Source organism: Dermacentor albipictus, unplaced genomic scaffold (genome assembly GCF_038994185.2).
Source record: "Dermacentor albipictus isolate Rhodes 1998 colony unplaced genomic scaffold, USDA_Dalb.pri_finalv2 scaffold_19, whole genome shotgun sequence".
Classification (NCBI taxonomy): domain Eukaryota; kingdom Metazoa; phylum Arthropoda; class Arachnida; order Ixodida; family Ixodidae; genus Dermacentor; species Dermacentor albipictus.
In genome coordinates this window covers 2122309-2147353 of record NW_027225573.1, presented here as the reverse complement: position 1 = coordinate 2147353, position 25045 = coordinate 2122309, and the positions used below count along the sequence as shown (strand labels likewise).

General features: G+C 45.1%; 2 protein-coding genes and 1 long non-coding RNA gene across 5 annotated transcripts in view; 1 reads left to right on the top strand and 2 right to left on the bottom strand.

Moving 5' to 3' along the window:
- The window catches only part of LOC139052171 (uncharacterized), a 75819-nt gene extending 68443 nt beyond the window's left edge, over positions 1-7376 (bottom strand). Inside the window, exons 1-2 of the mRNA XM_070529252.1 lie at positions 7207-7376; positions 1310-1621 (exon numbers count right to left, since the gene is read on the bottom strand). Of these exons, the coding sequence (XP_070385353.1) occupies positions 1310-1621 (312 nt within the window). The 5' untranslated portion in view covers positions 7207-7376. The remainder of the gene's footprint in view (positions 1-1309; positions 1622-7206) is intronic.
- LOC139052174 (uncharacterized) overlaps positions 1-7549 on the top strand; it is a 78568-nt gene extending 71019 nt beyond the window's left edge. Inside the window, exon 3 of the long non-coding RNA XR_011509764.1 lies at positions 7387-7549. This is a non-coding gene — a long non-coding RNA (uncharacterized lncRNA). The remainder of the gene's footprint in view (positions 1-7386) is intronic.
- Positions 7410-24195, bottom strand: LOC139052173 (uncharacterized). Of its 3 annotated transcripts, none has more exons than XM_070529253.1 (4): positions 24043-24195; positions 19675-19778; positions 15306-15361; positions 7410-7571 (listed from the first exon to the last, which is right to left on the bottom strand). In XM_070529253.1, the coding sequence occupies exons 1-4, from the start codon at positions 24180-24182 to the stop codon at positions 7410-7412; spliced, it is 462 nt and encodes a 153-aa protein (XP_070385354.1). In that variant the 5' UTR covers positions 24183-24195. The 3 variants fall into 3 exon arrangements, 2 of the variants coding, with proteins under 2 accessions (XP_070385354.1, XP_070385355.1); XM_070529254.1 differs by having other exon boundaries at positions 7434-7571; positions 15253-15361; XR_011509763.1 differs by lacking the exon at positions 15306-15361 and having other exon boundaries at positions 7435-7571.
- Positions 24196-25045: the final 850 nt, after the last annotated feature.

Genomic DNA, 25045 nt, shown 5'->3' with positions numbered 1-25045 from the left:
TAGGATGTGCGGCAGTAACCTGGCATAAAATGCTGTTTAATTTTCCAGGGAAATCAGGGCTGTTAACAGGTGGTCGGTAACAAACACCCAGCAGGACAGCCTGTGGGAAAGAGCGGATAAGTAGCTAGGCTATCTCAAGGCCAGTAGGAGGCGCGATTGGTGTACAGGGCAATTCCTTGCTAAACGCTATAAGAACCCCCCCTCCTCGCCTTCCTTGGCGGTCACAGTGATGAACTTCGAAGTTTGGCAAGTCGGATAATACCTCATTATCACTGATCTCCGATGTTAACCATGTTTCTGTTAAAATAAGTAAATTACTGCCTGATGAAGAAACGAGACTTGATATGTCTTCGCGTTTGGGAAGAAAACTACGGGCGTTAGTGAAAATAGCAGATAAAGAAAGATTATTTGTTGTGGTGATGTGGCGAGGGTTAAGCGAACCTCTATTGCACTTTGATTGCTAGTGAATCTCCTTTACGGTTTTAGATGATTCATCATATTCGTAGCGTTTGGATCCTATGACAAGTGTTTTGAAACGTAGCTTGAAAGGTGTTGCTTTGCTTTTGTTGAAAAGAACAAGATGTTTGCGGGCATTTCGAACAGCGGGTGAAAAGTCCTCGCCAATACTGCAGTTACTCCCCTTTAACTTGCGACCATTAGACAAGACCAATTCTTTTGTTTTATAGAATGCAAACTTGGCAATGATGGGGCGGTTACAGCCTGGCGAATACCGTCCTAGCCGGTGTGCACGCACAATTTCTTTTGGGTCGAGGCTTATGTTCATGTGCTCTTGAATGTTGTCAATAAATAGTTTTTCCGATTGCGCAAAGGTTTCAGGAGGGTTGGGGTCAGGAATGCCATACAATATTAGGTTGCTTCTGCGTGAACGGTTGTCAGCATCCTCTATGCGGCTCTCTAGGCTAGATACCAGGCGACCAGTTTCAGAAGTAGTAGCGTACACAGCTTCTAATTCGCTTCGCAGGGGTATCAGTGCCTGGTAGTGTTGTTCCAGTTCCATAATTCGCTTACTTAAATCTGTTAGTGTTGCATCGGTGCACGAAAGTTGATTCTTTAGACCTTGTACCTCAGTGATTAGCGTGCTTTGTCCAACTGTCAGCTTCTGCAGCTCAGCGAAAACGTCAGCTATACTAGGCCCCGGATTGGTTTCGACATCGCCTGAGAGCAACAGCAATGACTGGATAGCATGCACACATTCACTAAGCATAGCGAGGCAGCACTGAGGGCTCGGGAGCTGCACCAAACAGTAATTGCTACATTTCTTACTGAAAAGACTGTATTTTGCACTGACCTGCATGGTGAAAGCCAGCATGTTACGTGACACCGTTGTGGCGCAGCCACCGAGCCCACAAGGCAGTCGCGATGGTTGCTGCTCCTTTATAGTAGACGGACTCGATAGTGTCACTTTCAATGTGTGGTCCCACGCTGGTTGGAGGGTCCAGTACCCGAGAGGCGGCCTAGGTTTCTTCAGCAAAGGCAAGGTAGGTGAGATGTCGATCTGGTTGGGGTATCGGCATAGTGATGGCGCATGCTCCGTTGGTCCCGCGATGTAAGCCATCTGCAGTGGAGGCAGCAGCACGTGGCAAACAACGGCGGTGATCATCTGCATGGTGAAAGCCAGCATGTTACGTGACACCGTTGTGGCGCAGCCACCGAGCCCGGTGGGAGAGGGAGAGGAGTGTTAGTCACCTCTCAATTTATCTTTCGAAAAGGGAATATGCTCACTTGTGCTCTACAAGAACGTGAACAATGCTGCTGTTTACAAATGTGGGTATCTTCATATAGCCGTAATAGTACCATGACACTCTGGCTGTATAGACCCTTTTACCCAGCCAGTTCACTCATACTAAACAGATGGCATTTGCATGGCACCTAGCTAGTGTTCCTGTATATGGCTTCCGCATGGAGCCAAGGTTTGCATGGTTACTCCACATGCCTCTCGCTCCACCAAGGTGCAACTGAGCACCACCATTTTCCTAGCGCCGTCATGAGTTAACTTCAGAGAAGCCAACTCATTGGAGATGACCCCACAATTGCAGAAGCACCGGCTGATCAAGCGCTGTTGACGTCACTTACTGTTAGTTTCCTTCCTCCATGGTGGTGTTGTATGCTTCTTCCTCAGTGCTGGTGGTCACAAGCATTTTACTGTGCAGAACTGCTTGAGTTGCGAAGTCACTGTGGTGTGATGTGTTGACAGCTATAGCAGTATGTAGGAGTATGTATGTAGTAGGAAGCTGAACTGTCTTAACCAAAATAAAAGCAAACTGTTTTACGCGGTGCCACACAGGAAACTTCACGGGCACCACCAATTGCAAGAATGAAGCTGCTTCTGTCTTTTGATCTAAGCATTTGCATCTCATGATTGCACAAGGGTCGTAATGCAGGTGATGTCTAGACGCAGCGTGGTATTTTATGCATATTGGCGGCGAGGAGTTACGGAGTCGCCATCTATTGGAAGCTCCTCGCTGGCGTAGTATGAGGGATCACGCGGTGCGCTCCTCATAGGTTTTGCTGTCAGCGATCACTGGAAACGCCACGCGCGAGCTCTCCCGGACATTTCTGTAAGTACTTTCGAAACGACAGAAGTTTTTTACTGTCTAAATAATAATCTTGGGCAAACTGAAAGCACGTAATCGTTTACAGACGCTATATCTTTACCGGACACGTACAGTGAACGCCACTGCGCGCGGTCGCCGCGATGTAGTCTCCCGAACTGGCTTCTTGAAACGCTGAGAGCAAACTATGTGAAATATGCGCTTATAGTGTTTGTATAACTAAATGGAGCATAATAGAATGAAGCCTCAATGCAGCGATCGCACAGATTCGCAGCGACTGATTGCGCGTCTGCATGCTTGTCCGCGTACAGTTTCGCTTTCGCTGCGTGCGCGTTTTCACACCGTGCCATGAGCTTTAGGCCGCAGAATATGAGCATTTGACAGTATAAAAGCAACCAATGTTACGTGGGCGCTATCAGAGCTGTTCAAAAATAATTTCATTGTAGAGACTTCGATGCCTACGGGGACTGTGATGTGCCGTCGCGACGATTCAATCTGTTTTCTTCTTCTAAATTCTTGGACGTTTCAATATTGTTTCTCGAGTTGCGTCCCACTGTATGTTTATCGGTGTTCTCAGCGTGCGATTTCCCGCTGCTTCTTTTTTGTAATCCAGTGTAATAATTCATAACACAAACATGACCATATGCCATGCTTTTTTTTAATGTGCTTCTTACCACTCCCTTTCCACTACAGTGAACTTGCCAGTATCTATAGCATCGACAAGTTCATAGACCAAACCGTCATGACATTAGTCGGGCAGCGGACTCGGGCGAGTGTCTCCGAACATCGCAGACCCGGCGCCGCAGCAGAAATCTTCCTCGCGTCTGTGCTTGCTGCATACCCGAGTTGTAGCCGATGACTGTTTGCCGGTTTTATGTTTCACGAGCCAAGCTTCACGCAGCTTCTTGTCCTGCGGCTACGTGTGAACAAGGCTGACACCGGGCTCCGTTGCGTACGTCCAGCAGTGCGGCACCAAGCAGTAGCCTACCATGTTGCGCACCTTCAAAGGCAGCAAATTATAGTGCTTTCAAGCGTTGTAAAGGAGACACTCGAAGCGGGAAAATCTCGCCACTAAATGAGGACCGTAGCGTACGAGGGAATTTAAACTCGTTTTCAGCTCGCTTCGGCACTCCCGAAGAAGCCGGCGCGGCCGCTATGTCCACGTGATCCCTAATAGCACATCACGGCGACGGTGGCGCCAGCTTTTTCAGTGGTGGAGCTCGAGGCCAATACGTAAGCTATGCTAGAACCATTAGTATCAACTTCCACCCTGGTATCGACATAGTGGAGTAGGCCAACGGACGAGTGCATGTATTTCATTACAACATACACCTGAATCAAACGGAGTTTTCATACTTAAACGCAACAGCTAAGCTGTACTAGACACAAGAGCACTGTTTTTGAATTCAAGCACATGCATGCTGTTTAGCTGTCATAGGCCATGATGCACATGCTTAATGACACAGCCATTCTCTGAAAGTTTGATATTGTACTGAACGCATAGCCTGGAAATCGAGAATGCTTGCAGATGCTGTTACTTTGCGCCAACATATGCGTTCAGTAGGTGTTGCATTTTCAGTAATCACATTTAGCCTAAAAACCATGCACGTTAATCTGACATGAGAGATACAGTGCTCCTCACAACACCCCCAAAAGACAAGAAGAAACAAAATAGTGCAAAAATACAGTGATTGTGAATATAAGCAAAGAGACTGAACAAACAAGCGAGCTTACAAACAAATGTTTTCCTTCCCAAGTCCGACTACAGACTATCGGCCACCGATCGACCATGAAAATGGGCAAAAGAGGCAGAGAAAGCGACTCGCTTTAAAAGTGCGCTGCTGACAGTGCAAGCAGCTCAAGCAGCTCAAGCTCCAGCGCTTGTGAGGAGCGTTTTTCTGGCCCAATATTGGAGCTTAAGATCGCGGACCTTTGCACAACTCTAGATCCCTACAGAAGCCATATGCAGGGTCACTAGCCTAGCCGCTGTGTAGCATCCCCAACATTATCTTCATGCCTTCCATCCGTGATATTGGCACTGACATTGTAGCATAAACGTATAAAAATCACACCCTAATAGACACGTCCTTTCTTCTGTTGTTCACTCACTATGTGGCTCATGACATATCAGTAATGGAGATGGGATCTGTATGACTGGCTATGTGTCACCCCTCTCCTAATGACTCTCTCTTGGCTCCTGACTGTGCTCCAAAATTCATTGAAATGGATGGTACCTGGGAAACCTACCACATTCACATGGCAGTGCATATTGAAGGACATAAAATTAGTGGCTGGGTGAGACAACGTGGCTGGCTGGCGGCCTGAATAGTGTGGTCAAGTTTCTTCAAGGGCAATGCCATCCATAGAATATGAACTAGCTGGGGTCATCGTCGAGCACTTGCAAAGCCATTAAGCATCTAAAGTAAATCAGATATTTACTAGTTAGCATCTTTTCATGCGCGTTAAAAAGGAAGGCAAAGCATAGCGAGAGTTCACTGCAGATTAACGCCACTTTGGCAAGAGCTGCAACTCTGACACCTTGCGGGAGCGAATGATACTGGACCGAATAGTGTGCGGAGCTTGAGATGAAGATATATGGCACCACCTATTACCAGGCGGCATGTTGTCCTTGAAGCATAAAGAAAACTTTGTCCTGTCAGCTGAGCAAGCTGTCGTTCACGCACGACATAGATGCAACAAAGTGCAGAGTGCATAGTATGCCAACTTCGAATGGACGGCGCTGGGATTGTCTAGAGTAGCAAAGCCTGTTAGGAAGTCCACAGACACCAGTTTGCCTTGTGCCCATTGCAGCAGGTACTCGCACATAGCTGCCAACTGCCATCACCTGTGAACAGTATGCCACAACTGCAGGAGGCACGGACATCTGTCCACGGTGTGCCCAGCAAGCAGCGAAAAGCCTACCAAGAAACATACTATATATGCACTGGATGGTGGCATTAATGAAGAGTCCGCCGAAGTAGATGCTGTGTAACGTTAAATGTTCAACTACGCAATGGTCGATCGGGCCCAAAGTCCATGTTGTGCACAATAAGCTGGAATGGTGTGCCAATTACCATGCTGGTGGATACTGGATCCACGGTCAGTGTTACTTGGAAATAATTTTTCAAGTACCGTACTGAATAGCCTCCTTTGTTAAAAACTAAGCAAGTCATCATGCTTCCTTGGACCCGCAGAATTCAAGACCCGCGTTGTCCCCTCCATGGCAGTTTGGATTCCCAGCTGCAGCACGCATGTTCCTAAAGTAGTGCAATGTGAAAATGCTCATATAATTAGATTTAGGTGCACATTAAAGTGCGCCAAATGGTTGAAATGAGTCTGGAACACTCGGGACTTACTGCATGGTATGAGGATGCTAAACCTCACATTTTTTTTAAATTCTGCTATATATGCCGTAAGTTACGCAGATCACCAAGGCTGCATCCTAGTTAGCTAATTGACAACTATTGCATTGCCACATGGACCTTCCTATGAAAAGCTGACTCAACCTCAGTGTTTTGTGCCAAGAATGGAGAACCATAGAAAAAAGATATAGTGCTTGTTAATGATGTTCTGTTAACTCTGCTTTACTGCACCTACCGTCTTCCCAAGTTTCTTTAGTCCTTGTTTCTTTGCGCCACAACCTCAGAATAAAATGAACCGTCATCTAACACGAAACTAAGTTGTCGCTGTAGCAGAACAATTGTGCAATTAATTTTTATTGGAGTCAAAGTTCTAGAGAAAAATTTGATTGCCAGATAGCACTGCAAATGTAGTAGACACTCGTTCATGCTTGTAAATACTCTTCTGGTCCACTAACGCCTGGCCCCATTCACTGAAAATGGTACTCACAGTCATAAGAGTGCATTCTGTAAAGATTATGCTGACCAATGAGAGGTTTACTTATGTTACATAAGACTATTTGAAGCTAAACATTTTGTCACGAGCGAGAACATCAATGTAGGAGAAATATAATAATGTCCTTTTTGCAAGCTAAAACTAAAATTCAAAACATGTTTCAAACTCAAGAGTGCAAAATAAATTTAGCAGAATTTACAAATTCATAAGTGATTATGTAAAAAATAAAATTATTAACATCACATCGAGAAACATTACCGAACCAGTAACACGGCACCTGCGCCTTCCAAACCATAAGCAATAAGTAAAGATAGAACAATGACCGAATGACACCAATCCTGAATCATTACAGCGGCTGAAAGTACGTACAGTGCACTGAGTCTTCGAAAAACTATTTCTAGCCTTGCCTTCTAGCAAATGAAATGTACGGCAGTACTTGTGGCACATGCACAATGAGCTCAGAAGGACATATATGTGACATTTAAGTCTTCTGAAACATTGGCCAAAGTTTTGCGCCATTAATGCAGTCATTGTCGGCAACAAATGCCAAACTAGTGGCTTGCTGCGCTCTGCAACAGCATCATATGCTGCCGTTTTAAATAGAAGCAATGCAGGCAGTCTGAGGCAAGCAATGTACACGTCCCATGTTACCAAACAAGGCAGTTGCCACGGGAGCATTGTGAAAACAATCTGTGCTATATAGGCTTCCTATTTTTAATTAATCACTTTTTTAATAAACTCAGTTGTAAGTCAGCACTTGTCTTGTTCTCTTTCTTACCTTGTGTCCTGTCTTATTGTGCAGTTTGTAGCAATGCCCTCCCTCCGCTAACTTCGCATGTGGCGCCGACAACTTGTTCTCTCCGAGAATGTAGCTGAACACTTTGTGCACTTGAAGGGCCTCTCCCCACTGTGAGTCCGCATGTGGTCCTTGACATGGGTCAAATGGTGTGTTGTGTAGGCAGAAGTTGCAGAGGAGTGGCTCTATCCACGTGTCCATGGGGCGTGCCCGAGAGCTGCCTTCTCGGTCACCTTGGAAGATACGATGCCCATCTGGCCTGGACACATTTGCCTCCTTGGGCAGATAAACTGGAATAAACAGAAGAAAAGCAGCTCCGTCGCCAGCATCACTCGATGCTGCTGCACCTGTGGGGGACAAACGCCAGTCCTTCAATCAAGGAGTAAAGTTAAGCCAAGCACCGAAATGAATGCGATGAGGACTGCCATGATGATCAAGTTGCAAGATGACTGGTTAAGCATTCAAAGCGGCCGATATCTCATGCTTGTGGTACCTGTTTTATTTTTGGCCAAGACCGAGGGCAGTGAAATCTAACAGTGTCTCAAAGCACAAGTTGGTACGTGATGCACATACCTGGCACAACAAGAAGCAACTGTCACAAAAGAAGTATGCGTGTGATTGCAGACTAGAGGCAAAACTGGGCTGCTAGGCTAAAGGACAGTTGTTATATTGTAACATCGGTCATGTACTTTTTTATAGCATTACAGGCTGACTTTACCTGCTTTCGAGGTATCAAACAGAAAACTAGAGGTGTGTTCAGCATACGCTAGCACGTAGCAGTGTACACTGAATTGCAAGTTTGTAAGAGATACGAGGTATAGAAATCTCATTATGGATAAATCAGTGCGCAAGGTCATCCATGACGCACAGGTGCACAGCTGTCAAGACGTCACAATCGTCACAAACAGTGTATGCAATATCATACTTAGAAAGGTAGCTGAGATAACCTAGCATACTTCCCTTTTTTTTTAATGCAAAATTTATCGCCTGTTATGCACAGTCCTTGAGCAGAAACTTTTGCTACCTGAAGTCAGGATTGTGTTTATGCAGCCCAGTTCTAAAACAGTACCAGGCAAGAGAAACCAACAACTGCACCCATAGCTCTAAAACAATTATTTTTATGCTCATCAGGGCAACCATCATGCGAATCATTCTTTCAGACCTGTTTCATTATTTCACCAATAGTTTTTTTTTTTCTCGTCTGTCAAATTGTATTTTATACTTTAGTCATTTCCAAGCCAGAAAAATACCACTAGTAGTAATCGTCTGGCATTGATAACAGTTTGAGCATGTAGTTTTTACAGCAAGAGTTGAAGGTATTTGTTGTCTCACAAGTAGAACACAGAAAAAAAAAATATTACCTATGTGTACATTTTCTGCTGCAATCAAAACCAAGTGCAACAATGTAGTGAATGGCAATGCAACATGGAAACAGCAGACAAAGCTGTATTATTGGAAACATGTTCATCCCCGTGTTTGCTGGAATGCTGCTCTTCAATGTCAGTGCTCCAGTACGAAGAGATAAGCTTAAAGCACACATATCATCAAGAAGTTGATATGCAAGAAATTGCTAAATACCGTATTTACTCGCATAATAGGCGCACTTTTTTTTCAGAAAATCCGGCTCGAAGTTCGGGGTGCGCCTATTACATGGGGTAAAATTTACGAAATTTTTTCAACTCGCATTCCCGCGCTTTAAATTTTAACATATGTCAGGAATATGGCTACTCTCACATAATTCACCAATAAATCCAGCATAAAAGGGAAAATAAAAGCTACCTACTTACCTTTTAACGAACAGGCGAGAGACGTTGACTGAACACACACGTAAAATTTATTAGGACTATTCAGAGTCCGAGTCCGAGTCGGAGAGAACATCCTCATCCCCGCCGGGTGGAGACTCGTCTTCCTTGTCTGAGCTCCACAGCATGTCGTCTTCGCTTGCATCCAGTGCATTGGAAATCCCAGTCTTCTTGAAACTTTTCCTGACGACGTCATCGGAGATCTCTCGCCAAGCTTCCACGATCCATTCGCACAGCATTTCCATAGGCGGCCTCTTAATTTTGCCACCGGGGGTTAGTTGACACTGTCCTCCAGCCATCCAATTGGTGTAAAGCCTTTGAACGTTGTCCTTGAAAGGCTTATTTAGGGAAATGTCCAAAGGTTGCAGCACGGAAGTGAGGCCTCCCGGAATCACGGCAATATCCGTACGCACCTCTGACAACTTCTCTCGTACACGTTCTACAAGGTGCCCGCGAAAACTGTCTAAAACGAGCATGGCTGGATACAACAGGCCGCCCGGCCGCCGGCCCCAGACGGTCTTGACCCAGTCCACCATCAATTCCGCGGACATCCAACCTTTCTCTTGGACCCTCACGTGTATGTCTCGAGGGAAATTTCCCTTTGGGAGCGTCTTTCTCTTAAAAATAACATAAGGCGGTAGTTTGCGCCCATCCGCAGTCACTGCCAACATGACAGTACACCTTTGTTTTTCAGCGCCAGATGTTCGAATAAGCACACTCCGTGCACCTTTTTCCTCTACTGTTGTATTTCTCGGCATGTCGAAACAGAGAGGAGTCTGATCTGCATTACCTATTTGTGACAAAATGAAGTTCTTTTGCTGCCGGAGCCGTATGACGAAACGGTGGAACTCGAGTACCTTGTCCTCGTATGCTGAGGGCAAGCGCTAGCACAACGTTGTGCGCCTCCTCAGGGTAAGTCCGTGGCGTCGCATGAAGCATGTTGTCCATCCGGAGCTTGCTTTGAAGTCTTTCGCTTCGATGCCCTGCGCTTGGGCAATTCTGCGCACCTCCGTCTGCACTATCTCGAGAGACACTGCACAACCGTCCTGTCGAAGGCCCCGTATGTGTTGAACTAGTTGATCTTCCACTTGCGGATACTTTCCTGACTTTGCACCGTGGAAGGCCCGTCGCGACTTCTTTGTGGCCTGAAGTTTTTCCTGCTGACCTCACCAGTAGCGAATGCTTGTCTCTCCGACATTGAAATGCCTGCTTGCAGCACGGTTCCCATGCTCGAGTGCATACTGCACAGCTTTCAGTTTGAATGCAGCCGTGTAGCTGCCGTACTTGCCCATTGCGGAACACGCGACCACACGAACTGCACGCCGTTTGCAAAATGGCGAGGTGTGGCGGTTTGTCTTTTCTTTGCCTGTGTCAGCATGTGTAGAGCATTGATGGCGATGGCACTGTCGCTTGTGTCGAGTCGCCCGGCCTCCGAGAGTCGCCCAGCTTTGCGAGCTGCCTAAGCGAAGGTAGCGAAAAGCTTATATCCATGCAGCGGTTTGGAGAGGAGGGGGGTGTTATCGATAGTTGATGGAATAAGTATTTTTCGCTCGTTGATGCGTTTTTTTTTCTTTTTTTTTTCTACGGACGCGTTAGGTCGTCGTGCTCGCTGGCTTCGCGGCGGTTCGGGGAGGGGGGTGTTAATGGAAGAACTAGTTTTCGCGATGTTTTATGTGCTGTGGGCCCTCAGCAGCTGCGACGGCAGCAACACTAATGAGACTAGTAGTCCAGCAAATGCGTTGATAAGCTTGGGTTGTGAAATGGGCTTGCGTTTTTTTTTTTTTTCACGCGAGATGGAGGGGCAGAAGGGCGTCGGCTTGCAATAGTGTAAATGCGGTACTTATCACAGCGCCAAGTTCGCGGTGCGCCTATTATGCGCGGAAATAAAAAAATCAAATTTTCCGCGACCAAACTGGGGGTGCGCCTATTATGCGAGTGCGCCTATTATGCGAGTAAATACGGTATAGTGGTTTTCCAATAACGGCTCACACTTAGTGTTCACACCACAGCACTCTACATCCTATGTACGTTCACCGCCGGCAGCTAGAGCTAGAAACACACTTCATGCAAATGTAAGCACGGAGCCTGTGTTTCTCATACGTGCGCCTTTGTCTTCCTGCCTACATCACCTTTACATTGCCCCACTGTAATAGCTGTACTGTGTAAGACCAACAAAAGCAATGCCTAGGTTCGATGTGGCCTCTGTGGTCCCGCCCAAAGCATTCTGGAGCACTGAGATCCTTTTGTCATTCATACAAAGTCCAACATTGTCTTTCTCTCTGGCACATCTGCACACAAAACACGAGTTCCTTGAGCTCACAAGTGTGAGTACATTGACATAATTAAGTCAATGGGGCTTTCTGGTACCCCTGGGCCGGTACATGGCACCGACAGTTTGCTGCCTGCACGAACACGGCAGGGAACTTGGCACACTTGAAGGGGGTTCTCCCCGCTATGTGGTCTCTAAAATAGTTGGTGTGAAACGTAGTGCATGCGCAAAAGCTGCACATAACCAGTTTTTTTTCTTAGGCAATCTTCTAGGAATGCATTACCAGAACCGGTAACGCACTCCCTCACCAGAGCAGGATTGGCCACCCTGTTGCAGTACTTGGCCACAACCTCCTATATGAATACAACAATCAAACCCCGGCCCTCAGTCCCCAGGAGCTGCGAAGCAACTGACCACGGCGGCGGCCAGACCTGTGACGCAGCAGAGGGTGCTAAGAATGTCTGGGTTCGGACAGGCTGCCATTGGAACCTAAACCTGGCAATATTTCAACATTATTTAGTGAGGCGAATCTAGCAGTCCTATTGAAGGAATTAGCGGGCATTAAATGGTATATGATAGGGCTCGGTGAGGTTAGGAGGACAAATTAAATATATACAGTGCTAAAAAGCGGGCACGTCCTGTGCTACCGGGGTTTAGCAGAGAGACGAGAACTAGGAGTCGGATTCCTGATTAATAAGGAAATAGCTGGTAACATACAGGAATTCTATAGCATTAACGAGAGGGAGGCAGGTCTTGTTGTGAAACTTAATAAGAGGTACAAATTGAAGGTGGTACAAGTCTATGCCCCTACATGCAGTCATGATGACCAGGAAGTCCACAGCTTCTATGAAGACGTGGAATCGGTGATGGGTAAAGTCAAAACAAGATATACTATACTAATGGGCGACTTCAATGCCAGGCTAGGCAAGAAGCAGGCTGGAGACAAGTCAATGGGGGAATACGGCACATGTTCTAGGAATAACATGGGAGAGTTAGTAGACTTTGCAGAACGGAATAATTTACAGATAATGAATACCTTCTTCCACAAGCGGGATAACCGAAACTGGACGTGAGGAGCCCAAATGGCAAGACTAGAAATGAAATAGACTTCATACTCTGCGCTAACCCTGGCATCATACAAGATGTGGACATGCTCTGCAAGGTGCTCTGCAGTGACCATAAGATGGTAAGATATCGGAATAGCCTAGACTTGAGAATGGAACCGAAGAAACTGGTACATAAGAAGCTGATCAATGAGTTAGTGGTAAGAAGGAAAATAGAGGAATTCCGGACCAAGCTGCAGAACAGGTATTCGGCTGTAACTCAGGAAGAGGACCTTAGTGTTGAAGCAATCAACGACAATCTTATGGGCATCATTAAGGAGTGTGCAATAGAAGTCGGTCGTAACTTCATTAGACAGGATACCAGTAAGCTATTGCAAGAGACAAAAGATCTGATTAGGAAATGCCAATTTATGAAAGCCTCTAGCCCTACAGCTAGAATAGAACTGGCAGAACTTTCCAAGTTAATCAACAAGCGTAAGATAGCTGACATAAGGAAGTATAACATGGATAGAATTGAACATGCTCTCAGGAACGGAGGAAGCCTAAAAGCAGTGAAGAAACTAGGAAAAGGCAATAATCAGGTGTATGCGTTAAGAGACAAGCTGGCAATATCTTTTCCAATATGGATAAGATAGTTCAAGTGGCTGAGGAGTTCTATAGAGATTCATACAGTACCAGTGGCACCCACGATGATAATGGAAGAGGGAATCATCATCATCAGCCTGGTTACGCCCACTGCAGGGCAAAGGCCTCTCCCATACTTCTCCAACAACTCCAGTCGTGTACTAATTGTGGCCATGTCATCCCTGCAAACTGCTTAATGTCATCCGCCCACCTAACTTTCTACTGCCAGCCGCTACGCTTCCCTTCACTTCGAATCCAGTCCGCAACCCTTAATGACCATCGGTTATCTTCCCTCCTCATTACATGTCCTGCCCATGCCCATTTCTTTTTCTTGATTTCAACTAAGATGTCATTCACCCGCGTTTGTTCCCTCATCCAATATGCTCTTTTCTTATCCCTTAACGTTACACCCATCTTTCTTCTTTCCATAGCTCGTTGCGTCGTCCTTAATTTAAGCAGAACTCTTTTCGGAAGCCTCCAGGTTTCTGCCCCGTAGGTGAGTACTGGTAAGACACAGCTATTATACACTTTTCTCTTGAGGGATAGTGGCAACCTGCTGTTCATGATTTCAGAATGCCTGCCAAATGCACCCCAGCCCATTCTTATTCTTCTGATTATTTCCGTCTCATGATCCGGATCCACCGTCACTACCTGCCCTAAGTAGGAAGAGGGAATAGTCTAGAGGAATTGGACATCCCACAAGTAATGCCAGAAGAAGTAAAGAAACCCTTGGGAGCTATGCAAAGGGGGAAAGCAGCTGGGGAGGATCAGGTAACAGCAGATTTGTTGAAGGATGGTGGGCAGATTGTTCTAGAAAAACTGGCCACCCTGTGTACGCAATGCCTCATGACCTCAAGCATACCAGATTCTTGGAAGAAAGCTAACACAATCCTAATCCATAAGAAAGGGGACGTTAATGACTTGAAAAATTATAGACCGATCAGCTTACTGTCCGTTGCCTTCAAAGAATTTACTAAGGTAATCGCAAATAGAATCGAGAACACCTTAGACTTCTGTCAACCAAAGGACCAGGCAGGATTCCGTAAAGGCTACACAACAATAGACCATATTCACACTATCAATCAGGTGATAGAGAAATGTGCGGAATATAACCAACCCTTATATATAGCTTTCATTGATTACGAGAAATCGCTTGATTCAGTCGAAACCTCAGCAGTCATGGAGGCATTACGGGATCACGGTGTACACGAGCCGTATGTAAAAACACTGAAAGATATCTATAGTGGCTCCACAGCCACCGTAGTCCTCCATAAAGAACGCAACAAAATCCCAATAAAGAAAGGCGTCGGGCAGGGAGATAAGACCTCTCCAATGCTATTCACAGCGTGTTTACAGGAGGTATGCAGAGACCTGGATTGGGAAGAATTGGGGGTAAAGGTTAATGGAGAATACCTTATTAACTTGCGATTCGCTGATGATAGTGCCTTGCTTAGTAACTCAGGGGACCAGTTGGAATTAATGCTCAGTGACCTGGACAAGCAAAGTCGAAGGGTGGGTCTAAAAATGAATCTGCAGAAAACTAAAGTACTGTTTAACAGTCTCGGAAGAGAACAGCAATTTACGATAGGTAGTGAGGCCCTGGAAGTGGTAAGGGAATACATCTACTTAGGACAGGTAGTGACTGCGGATCCGGATCATGAGACTGAAATAATCAGAAGAATAAGAATGGGCTGGGGTGCGTTCGGCAGGCATTCTCAGATCATGAACAGCAGGTTGCCATTATCCCTCAAGAGAAAAGTGTATAACAGCTGTGTCTTACCAGTACTCACGTACGGGGCAGAAACCTGGAGGCTTACGAAAAGGGTTCTACTTAAATTGAGGACAACACAACGAGCTATGGAAAGAAGTATGATGGGTGTAACATTAAGGGATAAGAAGAGAGCAGATTGGGTGAGGGAACAAATGAAAGTTAATGAAATCTTAGTTGAAATCAAGAAAAAGAAATGGGCATGGGCAGGACCTGTAATGAGGAGGGAAGGTAACCGATGGTCATTTAGGGTGACGGACTGGATTCCAAAAGAAGGGAAGCGTAGCAAAGGGCCGAAGAAAGTTAGGTGGGCGGATGAGATTGAGGAGTTTGCAGGGACAACATGGCCACAATTAGCATATGACAGGGATAGTTGGAGAAGTATGGGACAGGCCTTTGCCCTGAAGTGGGTGTCGCTAGGCTGATGATGATGGTGATTAATCGTCCTTTTCCACACAGCAATGTGCTTATATGCTCTCCCGAAGGCATGACAAAACTTGCGTGGCTTGTTGGACAAGTTCAGTCTCAGCTGCCTCCTCCGTATTCTCCCTCACCGTCCACCACTGCAGAAGTGACCTGCCCCTGCCTTGAGTGCTTTGTCCTGGTTTAGCTGTGTAGAGAGAAGACACCTGTGTTACACTGGAAGGCCCAATCTTCTACTTTCTTTTAAAGCAGGCCGAACAGCAGAGACACAGAAAGAATGTTAAAGAAATGTACAGTGTTAGCTTTCAACAGCAGATTGATAACAAATTTTGCCACTGTGCTAATACTCATTTAAACGTTATAGGACATTATGATGTTTTGATGGATATAACATACATGGTATTAACCACAGACCAAAAAAGATTGCTCAAAGGAGCGGCATAAACCAAGTTTTTTTTTCTGCCCACCCACACCGCACCGCCGAGCTGGTGCGGCTCTCTATGAACGCAGCCGGCAGGCGCATACTTCAACACTTGGGCTTCACGGCCGGAGCAAAAGCGGCGAGTAGCGACGTTTCTGTCCCGGACGGAACCTGGCGCCGGATTCGGGTGGACCTCGTCCCGAGAAACATGAACCTGGAGTATAACAAGGAGAGAAGAGCGGCGAGGGCCAAGGCCCTCATCGACTTTCACGCCAAGGACGAACACGCAAGGTTCGTGGATGCGGCCGAATACCAGGGAGACTGCGCGGCGTTCGTAGCTACCGTCATCGAGGCGTCGTCCGGCGCGACGAGGGCAGCGGCGAGCTTACGGGTCCGCGAGGCGTGTCAGGCGGAGGAGGTGGCCATTGCCCTGGCCATTGCCGACCCCGGGTGCCAGACGGTGTTGTGCGATTCGCGAAGTGCAGTGCGGAATTATGCAAAGTGTGTGGTGAGGCTGTGCGCGTTCTGTGCTCGGCTGACCTGCAATGACAGAATCGGTACGTTAGAATCAAGTGATTCCCGGCGCACGCAGGCAACGATGCGTCCGAGAAGCACGATAACCACAACGAGACGGCACACGCAGTGGCGCGAGCACTAACCAACCGCGCCGCTGCAGCCGACCGTCCAACGTGGTGTAGTGCCAAGGACCGCATGACGGCGTTCAACGAACTTACACAGTTCCACCGCCTGGCTCGAAGGACTTTCTCACCCCCGCACCCGGGGCTGTGCCGAGCGGAGGCGGTGCTGTTCAGACAATTGGAAACTGGTTCTTTACCCACCCCAGTGTTAATGACTCATCTTTACCCTAAATTATATGTGAGTGATGTGTGCCGCGTGTGACAGCGGGAGAGGGCCACCCTGACGCACATCCTATGGGATTGCACCAAGTTCCCCAATGAGGCTTCGACAGGTACAACAATTCCGCCGCGACTCGCGGCTGCGGCGGAATGCTACGACCACGAAAGCCAAACCTGGGCCGTCCAGCAGGTCTCGGCGGCTCTGGAAAGACAAAGGCCGAGCGATACTGACGGAACGTTGCCCCTCAGGGCGACCAAACGCGGGAGTAACACGCGCTGGAGTTGAGTAGAGACCACCCGCTGAGAAGACATCAGGGCCCGCGTCACGGCGCCATTTAGTCATGGTGTCGTTCTGCAGGCGACTACATGAAGTTGTCTCTCTCTCTCTCTCTGCCTAATAGGTAAGTTGGAAAGTCTGAGCAGGAAGACATGGCAAAAAGAAATCACTGGCACTGCATGTAAAAAAAAAAAAGCATAAGAACAAGTTAATTGTATGCGCCCAATCTGCAGTACACTGTATGCGCCTCACTAGCAGAAACTAAAGCAGCCAAACCGGTAAATTCCCAAATAATAGGTTATGGGAGCCCATGAACAAAATAAATAATGCAGTGGCTAATGATTTCCCACCCTCCATCGCAAAAGATGATGCTCCCCTCCAAAAACAGTTGTTATGAGCAGAAGCAAGTGCAAAATGAAGCATGTCGTTATGAAACCTAGAAACATAGCTACATTCAGTGACACACGCATCACTGAATGATAACTTTTGTTATCAATAAAAGAGCTTGACTATCTAGTACACATTAAATAAACACCTTCCAAGATTTAGCGTGGCCTCCAAAGTGTCTGCTTGTGGTTTCCCCGGTTTGGCTTATGCTTACCCAGTGATGTACGTGTGCTGTGTCACATTTGCTTGGGTATAGGTAAGGCAGTGAAAACTAGCATTAAATCCTAGTTGGAAGTTAGCCCTCTGTGTTTGTCTAATATGCCTCTCCGCACCCTGTCGTTCTGCCTGCACTACAACAAAGTGGAAGATGCCATGCAAACAAGCCAATATAGCAACTTTCATTGGAAGGGCCAAGCTACAGCACTAAGTAGATGTGCTCATTAAGGTGGCTGCCATCTTATTTTCACAACTTTCAAGTAACAGTTTGTACTTGCTGCTGGTTTACTTATTAAAGCAACAAACACCCATTTCCTTGGTTCACACTGATTTGTAAAACATGCCTTCCTTGCCTGCTCAAATTCTTTATTGTATGTCGCATCACTACCAATATTGGGCATGTTCCGAATGTCTGCATAGATAGATACTTTGATTTCTTCAATAAGCACCTACCAGCCTAACTGCTTTTTCAATCTTGCCATAGAGACAAAGAAGATAGCTTTGAGAAGACTGCATTGAAGTCTGCAGCAATGCAGCATAATGCTTAGTTGCCTAGCGAGCAAACTTCACAGGTTAGTGCTACAATGGGGAGAGGTGAAATGTAATCAAGCAAGCGCAGTTATCTAGAGCCGCAATTTTATTAAAGGCCTGTAGACGTGGCCAGTGTGTGAAACCATATGCCCAAGAAAACACAAGAAAATGCACAAGAAAGCACAAGAAAATGAAGGCTTGAAATGATTGACAGAGGTAGAACAAGGAGTGTCGCTGAAGCCAAAGTTCTGCCAAGGAGACTTGTCTTGGCCAATGCAGCAATTGCTTTTTCTCAGCAGCTTTTTCATGTACGCGTAGCTCACTCTCCCCCACCCACAATGGAGGAAGAGGAGAATAAGTTGGTGCGCCAAGTGAGCGAAAGTCAAGTTGCCCAGAAAATGGGGCAAGAAAGAGAAAATGAAATGAGGGGCAGAAGAGAGGAAGTGTATTGGTGATTGCAAGGCAACAGCTATGAAAAGTGCTGCTGGTTTAGAAGTCTTTAAAAACTAAAACACTTTCAAACATGCAAGCAAGTATCGACAATACTGCAGACACATCTCGGAAGACAGGAAATAAGAAGTCACATTGTTTGAGGACGCGCAAAGAAAAAGACAAAAAAAGAGAGCAAAAACAGATAGAAGAAACCAATGTACCATATTTCCGCGATTCTAAGCACCCCCTCTATTTCCGCGAAAAAATTGGGAAAAATGTTTGCATGCAAGTCTAAGCACTCCCTCCCCCCATTCGTTAGGAAGAGCGCATAGCCAAGGCCGCCAAGCGCGCTTGTTCACTCTGTCATCAAGCCGGAGCTGTCGGAGTGCACAGGTGGCATGGCATCCGCGGCACGAGTACGCCGTACAGCCGGACTGTACGGCTGTACGGCGAAAGCACCCCCATCAACCATCGCAAAGTGGATTTCGGACGCTTGGAAGCTGGTCCAAGTGGGCATTGTCGTCAAATCATTTATGAAGTGCTCGGTCACAGACCACTTCGACGGAACGGAAGACGACCTGCTGGAAGCGGTGGTTCAAGCGGTGCGACGAACTCGAGTGGCAGTGATAGTAACTGAGCATCGGACACAAGCGGTGGGTTCACCGTGTGCACCGATCTTTCTTTCGAATGTTTGCAAAATAATATGTTATTTCTCGCACCCGTCTCGTCGTGATGTCGCAGCGAAAAGAGGGCGGGGGAGTCATTCTAGGTTTTTCGAATCTATGCACCCCCCCCCCCTCACTCTGGGCATCGCGATCATGAAAAAAGGGGGTGCTTAGAATCGAGTAAATATGGCATAAAAAGACATGCTTGGTTGGAAGTGACGGTACAAATACACATCTTTGCAAGCTGAGGAGCAAAGAAACAACATTAACAAAATATTAAATAAATGAAATTACAAACATATGGGGAAAAAGTATGTTACTAGAATATTGCTTGTGAGGAGCACTGAGCATGTGATATCTCCTTATAGATATGAAACATATGTGAGGAGAAAAAATTATAAAAAGAAATATTTAATAATGTAAAAAATTGGGACCAGGGAGGTGATCGGCTCTGGTCTACCTATGTGTAATATCCCTGTCACACGGCAAACCTCATGTTCTTTACAACGAATTACATTCTTTTATAAATCCAGGGAAAACATGGGGAATGCAGGAGATGGAAATTCAAGACTATAAGCAAAATGAGAACATGATAAAAATAGGAGCCAATGTTTCAACTAGTGGACTTGACGTTTTAGGCAACTTATGCTCTCCTTGGCACAGTATATATAGGTAGGGTTCTTCTCACAGTGTACGAATATATATACTTCTTACACTGTGGTTCTTCTATAGTGAAGAGGGGAGTAAGGCGGGTGGGCGAGGCCTGGACAACATGGGGGATTATCTGCTCCGCTGGAGGTCCGTGAACTATCGTCTGCCTGCAAGAGAGAATCAAAGAAACGGCAGAAAATAGTGCTCGTGTAAAAAAAAAATGAATAAATACAATGATATGGATAAGAGAACCAAAAGAATGAACAAAAGAAAAGGAATTGGGGACGTTGGAATGTTACTGACAACTAAAATTTAAAAAACTAAGCAACCCATGAAAAATAATGTAAGTGCCTCCTGCCTATAGTGTGAAATTTAGCATAGCGAATAGATCCTAAAGCTCCCTTTTAAACGTTTATGCCTATTGGTTATAATGTCTTGAACTTATAAACGAGGTACGATTCTATTTTTCTGTCTCGCGCAGAATGGAAATTTGACTGTAGGATGTAGAGTTCAAGTTCATCAAAGTCGTGACCCCGTTCGTTGAAATGCTCGGCGACTGCTTTGGGAAGCTTGTTAGATGTGTCAGCGCAATGTCTGTTTAACGTGACACTCATAGATTGTCCTGTTTCACTGATATATAGTTTTTTACAGAAGGAACATTCAAGCGTATAAATTACATCACAAAAAGTGCAAGTAAACGTAGTTTTCACTTCGTGTGTATAGCTATTTGCGGTGCTTTTAATTTTAAGGTTAGTTTAAAGTTGCTTCCAGGTTTTGCACCTGAAGTGGTAACCTGCTTTTATTATGGGGGAACAATGTTGGCTAATTTTTGCATGCACTAACATGACTAAGTTTCTGTTGCAGCGATAGGCGACCCTTGCCACCTATGGGAAATCTTTTCTCAGACACTTGTCACCTCATAATATTGGGTGGCATTCTTGCAGGATGTTTATGTTTGGGATAGCATTAGAATACTTCTGTTATAAAGGCTGGCAGTCTCTCAGATTCTCGTGTAGGTTGGTTCTTAGCTAATTTCGACTGCCTCTACAATCTTGATGCGACGTCATATGCTCGGTCGAGAAGAATTTGTGGATAGCTTCTTTCAACTATTGTTACTCTGAGGTCATCTACATGGCGGATAGAATCATTGTCTTCATCACCTCAGATGTACCAAGGGTGACCTATCGCCGCAACAGAAACCCATCTTCTTGAACAAAAAAGGAAATAAGATAACACATTGTTTGAAGATGTGTGAAGAAAAAAAACAGGAAAAAAATGTAAGCCGATAGAAGAAACTGATATTTAGAAAGACATGCTTGGTTGGAAGTGAAGGTAGGAATACACATCTTTTCAATAGCTGAAGGACAAAGAAACGACGTTAACCAAATATTAAGTAAATGAAACAAACTTATGGAGAAAAAGTATATTACTAGAACATTGCTTGTGAGGAGAAAAAATGATAAAAAGAAATATCTAATGGCATAAACAAATTAGGACCAGAGATGTGATCAGCGCTGGTCTACCCATGTGTAATACCTTTGTCACATGGCAAATCTGATGTTCTTTACAATGAATGACATTCGTTTACAGCCATTTGTTTGCTGTCACATGGGAAGACATGGGAAGAACTATTGTTCGAAAGGACATCTTCAGCTGAATGAATTTGCAAAACCCATTTGCATTTGATTTGGGATCAAATGCATAGTCTTAATACAGGGATGTTAAAAAAAAAAAGAGTGCTAATGACTCATCTTTTTCTTATCACAACAATTAAAACAGTTCTTTTTTTCGCTTACTAAGCCAGTTTACTGATGTAAAAGAGCACTGCAATTTTTCGACAAGACGCTACTTTCTCTTCAGCGGATGGATGCCGGTGTCGGCTATGTTATTTGTTTAGTCCCGGCAGTTTGGCCCTTCCGTGTGAAAACGTCTCAAGGAATGCATGAGCAGAACCAAGAAGTTCGGCACAATGGCAAGAAGCAGAAATATACGGTTTCTTAAATGTATGGCAATACAATTTAGAAGACCTATGTCATCAGCCATGTTGCTTTTTGTTTGGCCTTGCTAACCTTGACTTGACTTGGGTTCCTGTTGTGCTACTGTGAGAAATTGAATAGAATGGTCAAGCACATGTTTTTAAAACATCTTTTTATTCAAGGAATGTATTAGTCAAAAGATGTACACATGTTAAATGCAAGTTTTGTTGCCTTTTTCCACCCAAGGTGATGGCTATCATTTTTCTCCGTGTGACAGCAAGCAGGAAAAGCAACATTAAGTTCACTTAATCTTATTCCATGGAAATCACATTACGTTTGCTATTTGACAGGAGTATGAGACCATGGGCAACTAAGGGCTGCTTGTTATCTTTATGCCACTGGTTAAAGGACTGAATTACAAGTGCTCCCTTTACAACAATAATGCCTCCGGGTTGCAGTACACTGAACTTATAAACAACGTATTATTCTCTATATTTTCTGTCTCTGACCAAAGAAAGTGAGACTGTAAGATATGAAGCTGAACTTGATGATGGTTTTGAGCTGACAAGTTAAAATGCTGTGCGACTGCATTCAAAAGTTTCTTAGCCAAGTCCGTATGATGTCCATTTAATCTGGAATTTATTGGCTGCCCTGCTTCAACAATGTATTGTTTGCAGCAGAAACAACATTCCACTGAATAAATAATGTTAAAAATCATGGAGGTAAAAAATTTGGTGCCTGCAATCAATTGTAGTGCTTTTTATTTCAACATCATTTTGAAGAAGTCTTCAAATCTGACACCTAAGGTGAGTGCACGACATAATGCTAACAGAACTATCAGCGTTTACTTTTTCTGTGACCCTAACATGTCTTTGAAGTTCCTATTGCAGCGATACATGACACCTGGTGCCTCTGGGAATGTTTTTCTACGAGGCTCAGTGCTTTATGATATTGGTTAGTATTTGCACACAATATTGCTTGTGTTTGGGCAGGGCATTAAAAACTTTAAAGTGTTGCAAAGGCTCACAGTAGCTTGGATTGCTTTTTAGGCCGTGCCTTTTTAACTAACACTGATCTCCCTTCCGATTAACTTGAGTTCTCATAGCCATCGCTTAAGGCGTTTCGTGGGCAATTTCTTTCAGGCAGTGTTCTCTTAAGAATATTTGAACCGTTATTATAATCACTATCATCACTATATGCTTATGCATTTTACCTGCCCTGTAACGATTCAAGTACATATTCAGTATGACATGTTATTTTACATACACGTTGGCAAAGACATGGGACTACAAAGAACAGGCCAGCCAGGCACACAGAACTAGAACAATGCAAAGGAATGCACAAATGTAATGAAATGTGTACAGTCCTTTAATATGGTATAAACGAAATGAGATTACCATTCAACACTTCTACTACATCAAGAAGTCTTGTTTGTAGCAAGAACGTTCCATGTGGGGACTGGTCAAGAAACGGCAGAACATGTTAATTTCTGTGAACATGTTCTCCATTAAAGTATCCTTCTCAATACAAGACTGTTATTTACATACACATTTACCTTCTTGGGACATCCTGCAAAACAGCCTCAGAAATTTATAAATTTTAGTTCAATCCTGCCATGTATTACGCAAATATTTAAACTGCTTTATGGTTCTTGTAGAAAACAGGTCTTGCAATCCTGAACAGGTACAAAATATACAGAACAATTCTTTATCGTACAAGTTGAATACTGAAGTTTGGCGGTAATGTTGAGAAATGCTAAAAAAAATGCGAAAAGGAAAAGCGCTAACAGTGATGCCTGTTGCGATGCCGCTGAGACTGGCTGCTCACTTTCGTTATAGGTAACATTTTTAATTCCGTGGAGCTTGAAAAAAATGCGGTATCATCTAGCAAGCTTTTTTTTTTTTGCATTGCCTTAACACAAAACCAACTAATCATAAGGCTGTCATTCCATTTTAAGCGATTTCCATTTAACTAGATTCTACTGTAATTCACAAGACATAGAATTTGTGGGTGTCCGTAGTGCAGAGAAATAAATTTTTTAAAATTTCTAATGGAAGAAATTACTTTCTCTCTTGTTTCGCCCCGTCCACTCCCACTGGATTTTGTGGACAGCCTGAAACCCTTCTGAATCTCGGGTCTGCTGGAATCATCCTCTTCAGCACTGATTTAATCTTCAGAGTTATTGCTGATGCGAGAAATACATATACCATTCAAACAAAGCACACAAATGAGATGACAACTTCCCTAAAAGTAAAGACGACCTCAGCGAGAAGCTCGTGATCTTGCCACATGCAGAGCCAACTGAGAGCGTTCTAACCCTAAGGGCAAACACTGCAGAGGCAGATCAACAAGGTACTGGTTTGTCTGACAAAAGAACCTACTGCTGATTTTCCACACGAGATGCATTGCTGAATTTTCTGACCACCACGGTGCTTGTGCACAATTGTGTACATACCTGTAAAAAATTGGCCGAGGCTTAGCTTGGTTAAGCCTAGTCAGATGCGAAGCATATTGGTGGCTAAACTTGGTAAGTAACTTGTCGCCGAGCCGCATACTGAGCACGTTGCTTGGCCAGACGTTCTTCTCGCTCTTCATCAGCCTCTGTAGCACGCCGCAACCTTCGCTTCTCATTCCAACGGCATTCCAAGGCAAGCGCAGCTGCTTATATACCGCCGCGACGCCGCGAGCGACGGCGCGAGTTGGAGCCTCGTTTCTCCTCTGTCGTGACGTCACGGTGTCACGTGGTCAGCCTTGAAGGCGACGCCGCGAGTTGGAGCCCCGTTTCTCCTCTGTCGTGACGTCACGGTGTCACGTGCTATGGCATGAGTACTCGAGGTCATTGAAGGCGACACCGCCGCGCCTGAGGAGCTGGGTTGAGCTCTAGTAATATGCTCCGCATAAAAATGAGCAACAGTACTTTCTAGTTTGCCAATGACATTTTTGGTTTCACTGAAGCATACCTAAATGGTTCATTGTGAAAAATAACTCTTTTTTTGCAAACGTTGAGGGGGGCCACTTGAAAGGGTTAAGTGCACACAAAGCTCCGCAAACTAGTCTTCGTCGGGATGCTGCCAAACTGGACAACTGAATGGAAACAATAAAGTCGCCGTGATTTATGTTGCCCCGACTTTAAAATTTTGGTGCAGCTAAGTAAAAAAGTGGCATAAAATGTAAAGCTTGGATACTATCCAACGGATGGGCAAACACCTCAGAATAAGGGTAATGAGCAATAGTTAAACAAGACAGACGTCACTGGAGACAACATTTTTGAAAAGTGGACTGAAACACATTTGGGCAACAACTGGAGCCAATGTTTCAAAAGTCGACTTGACTGACATGTAGACCTATAGTTCGTTTGCAGCTGGTCCGGTCCAGCTGGGTAGGAGGTGACTTTTCGCATGAACCATGGCGAGCAGAAATACTACTTAAACATTCTGTGAAAAACGCAAGATGAAAGA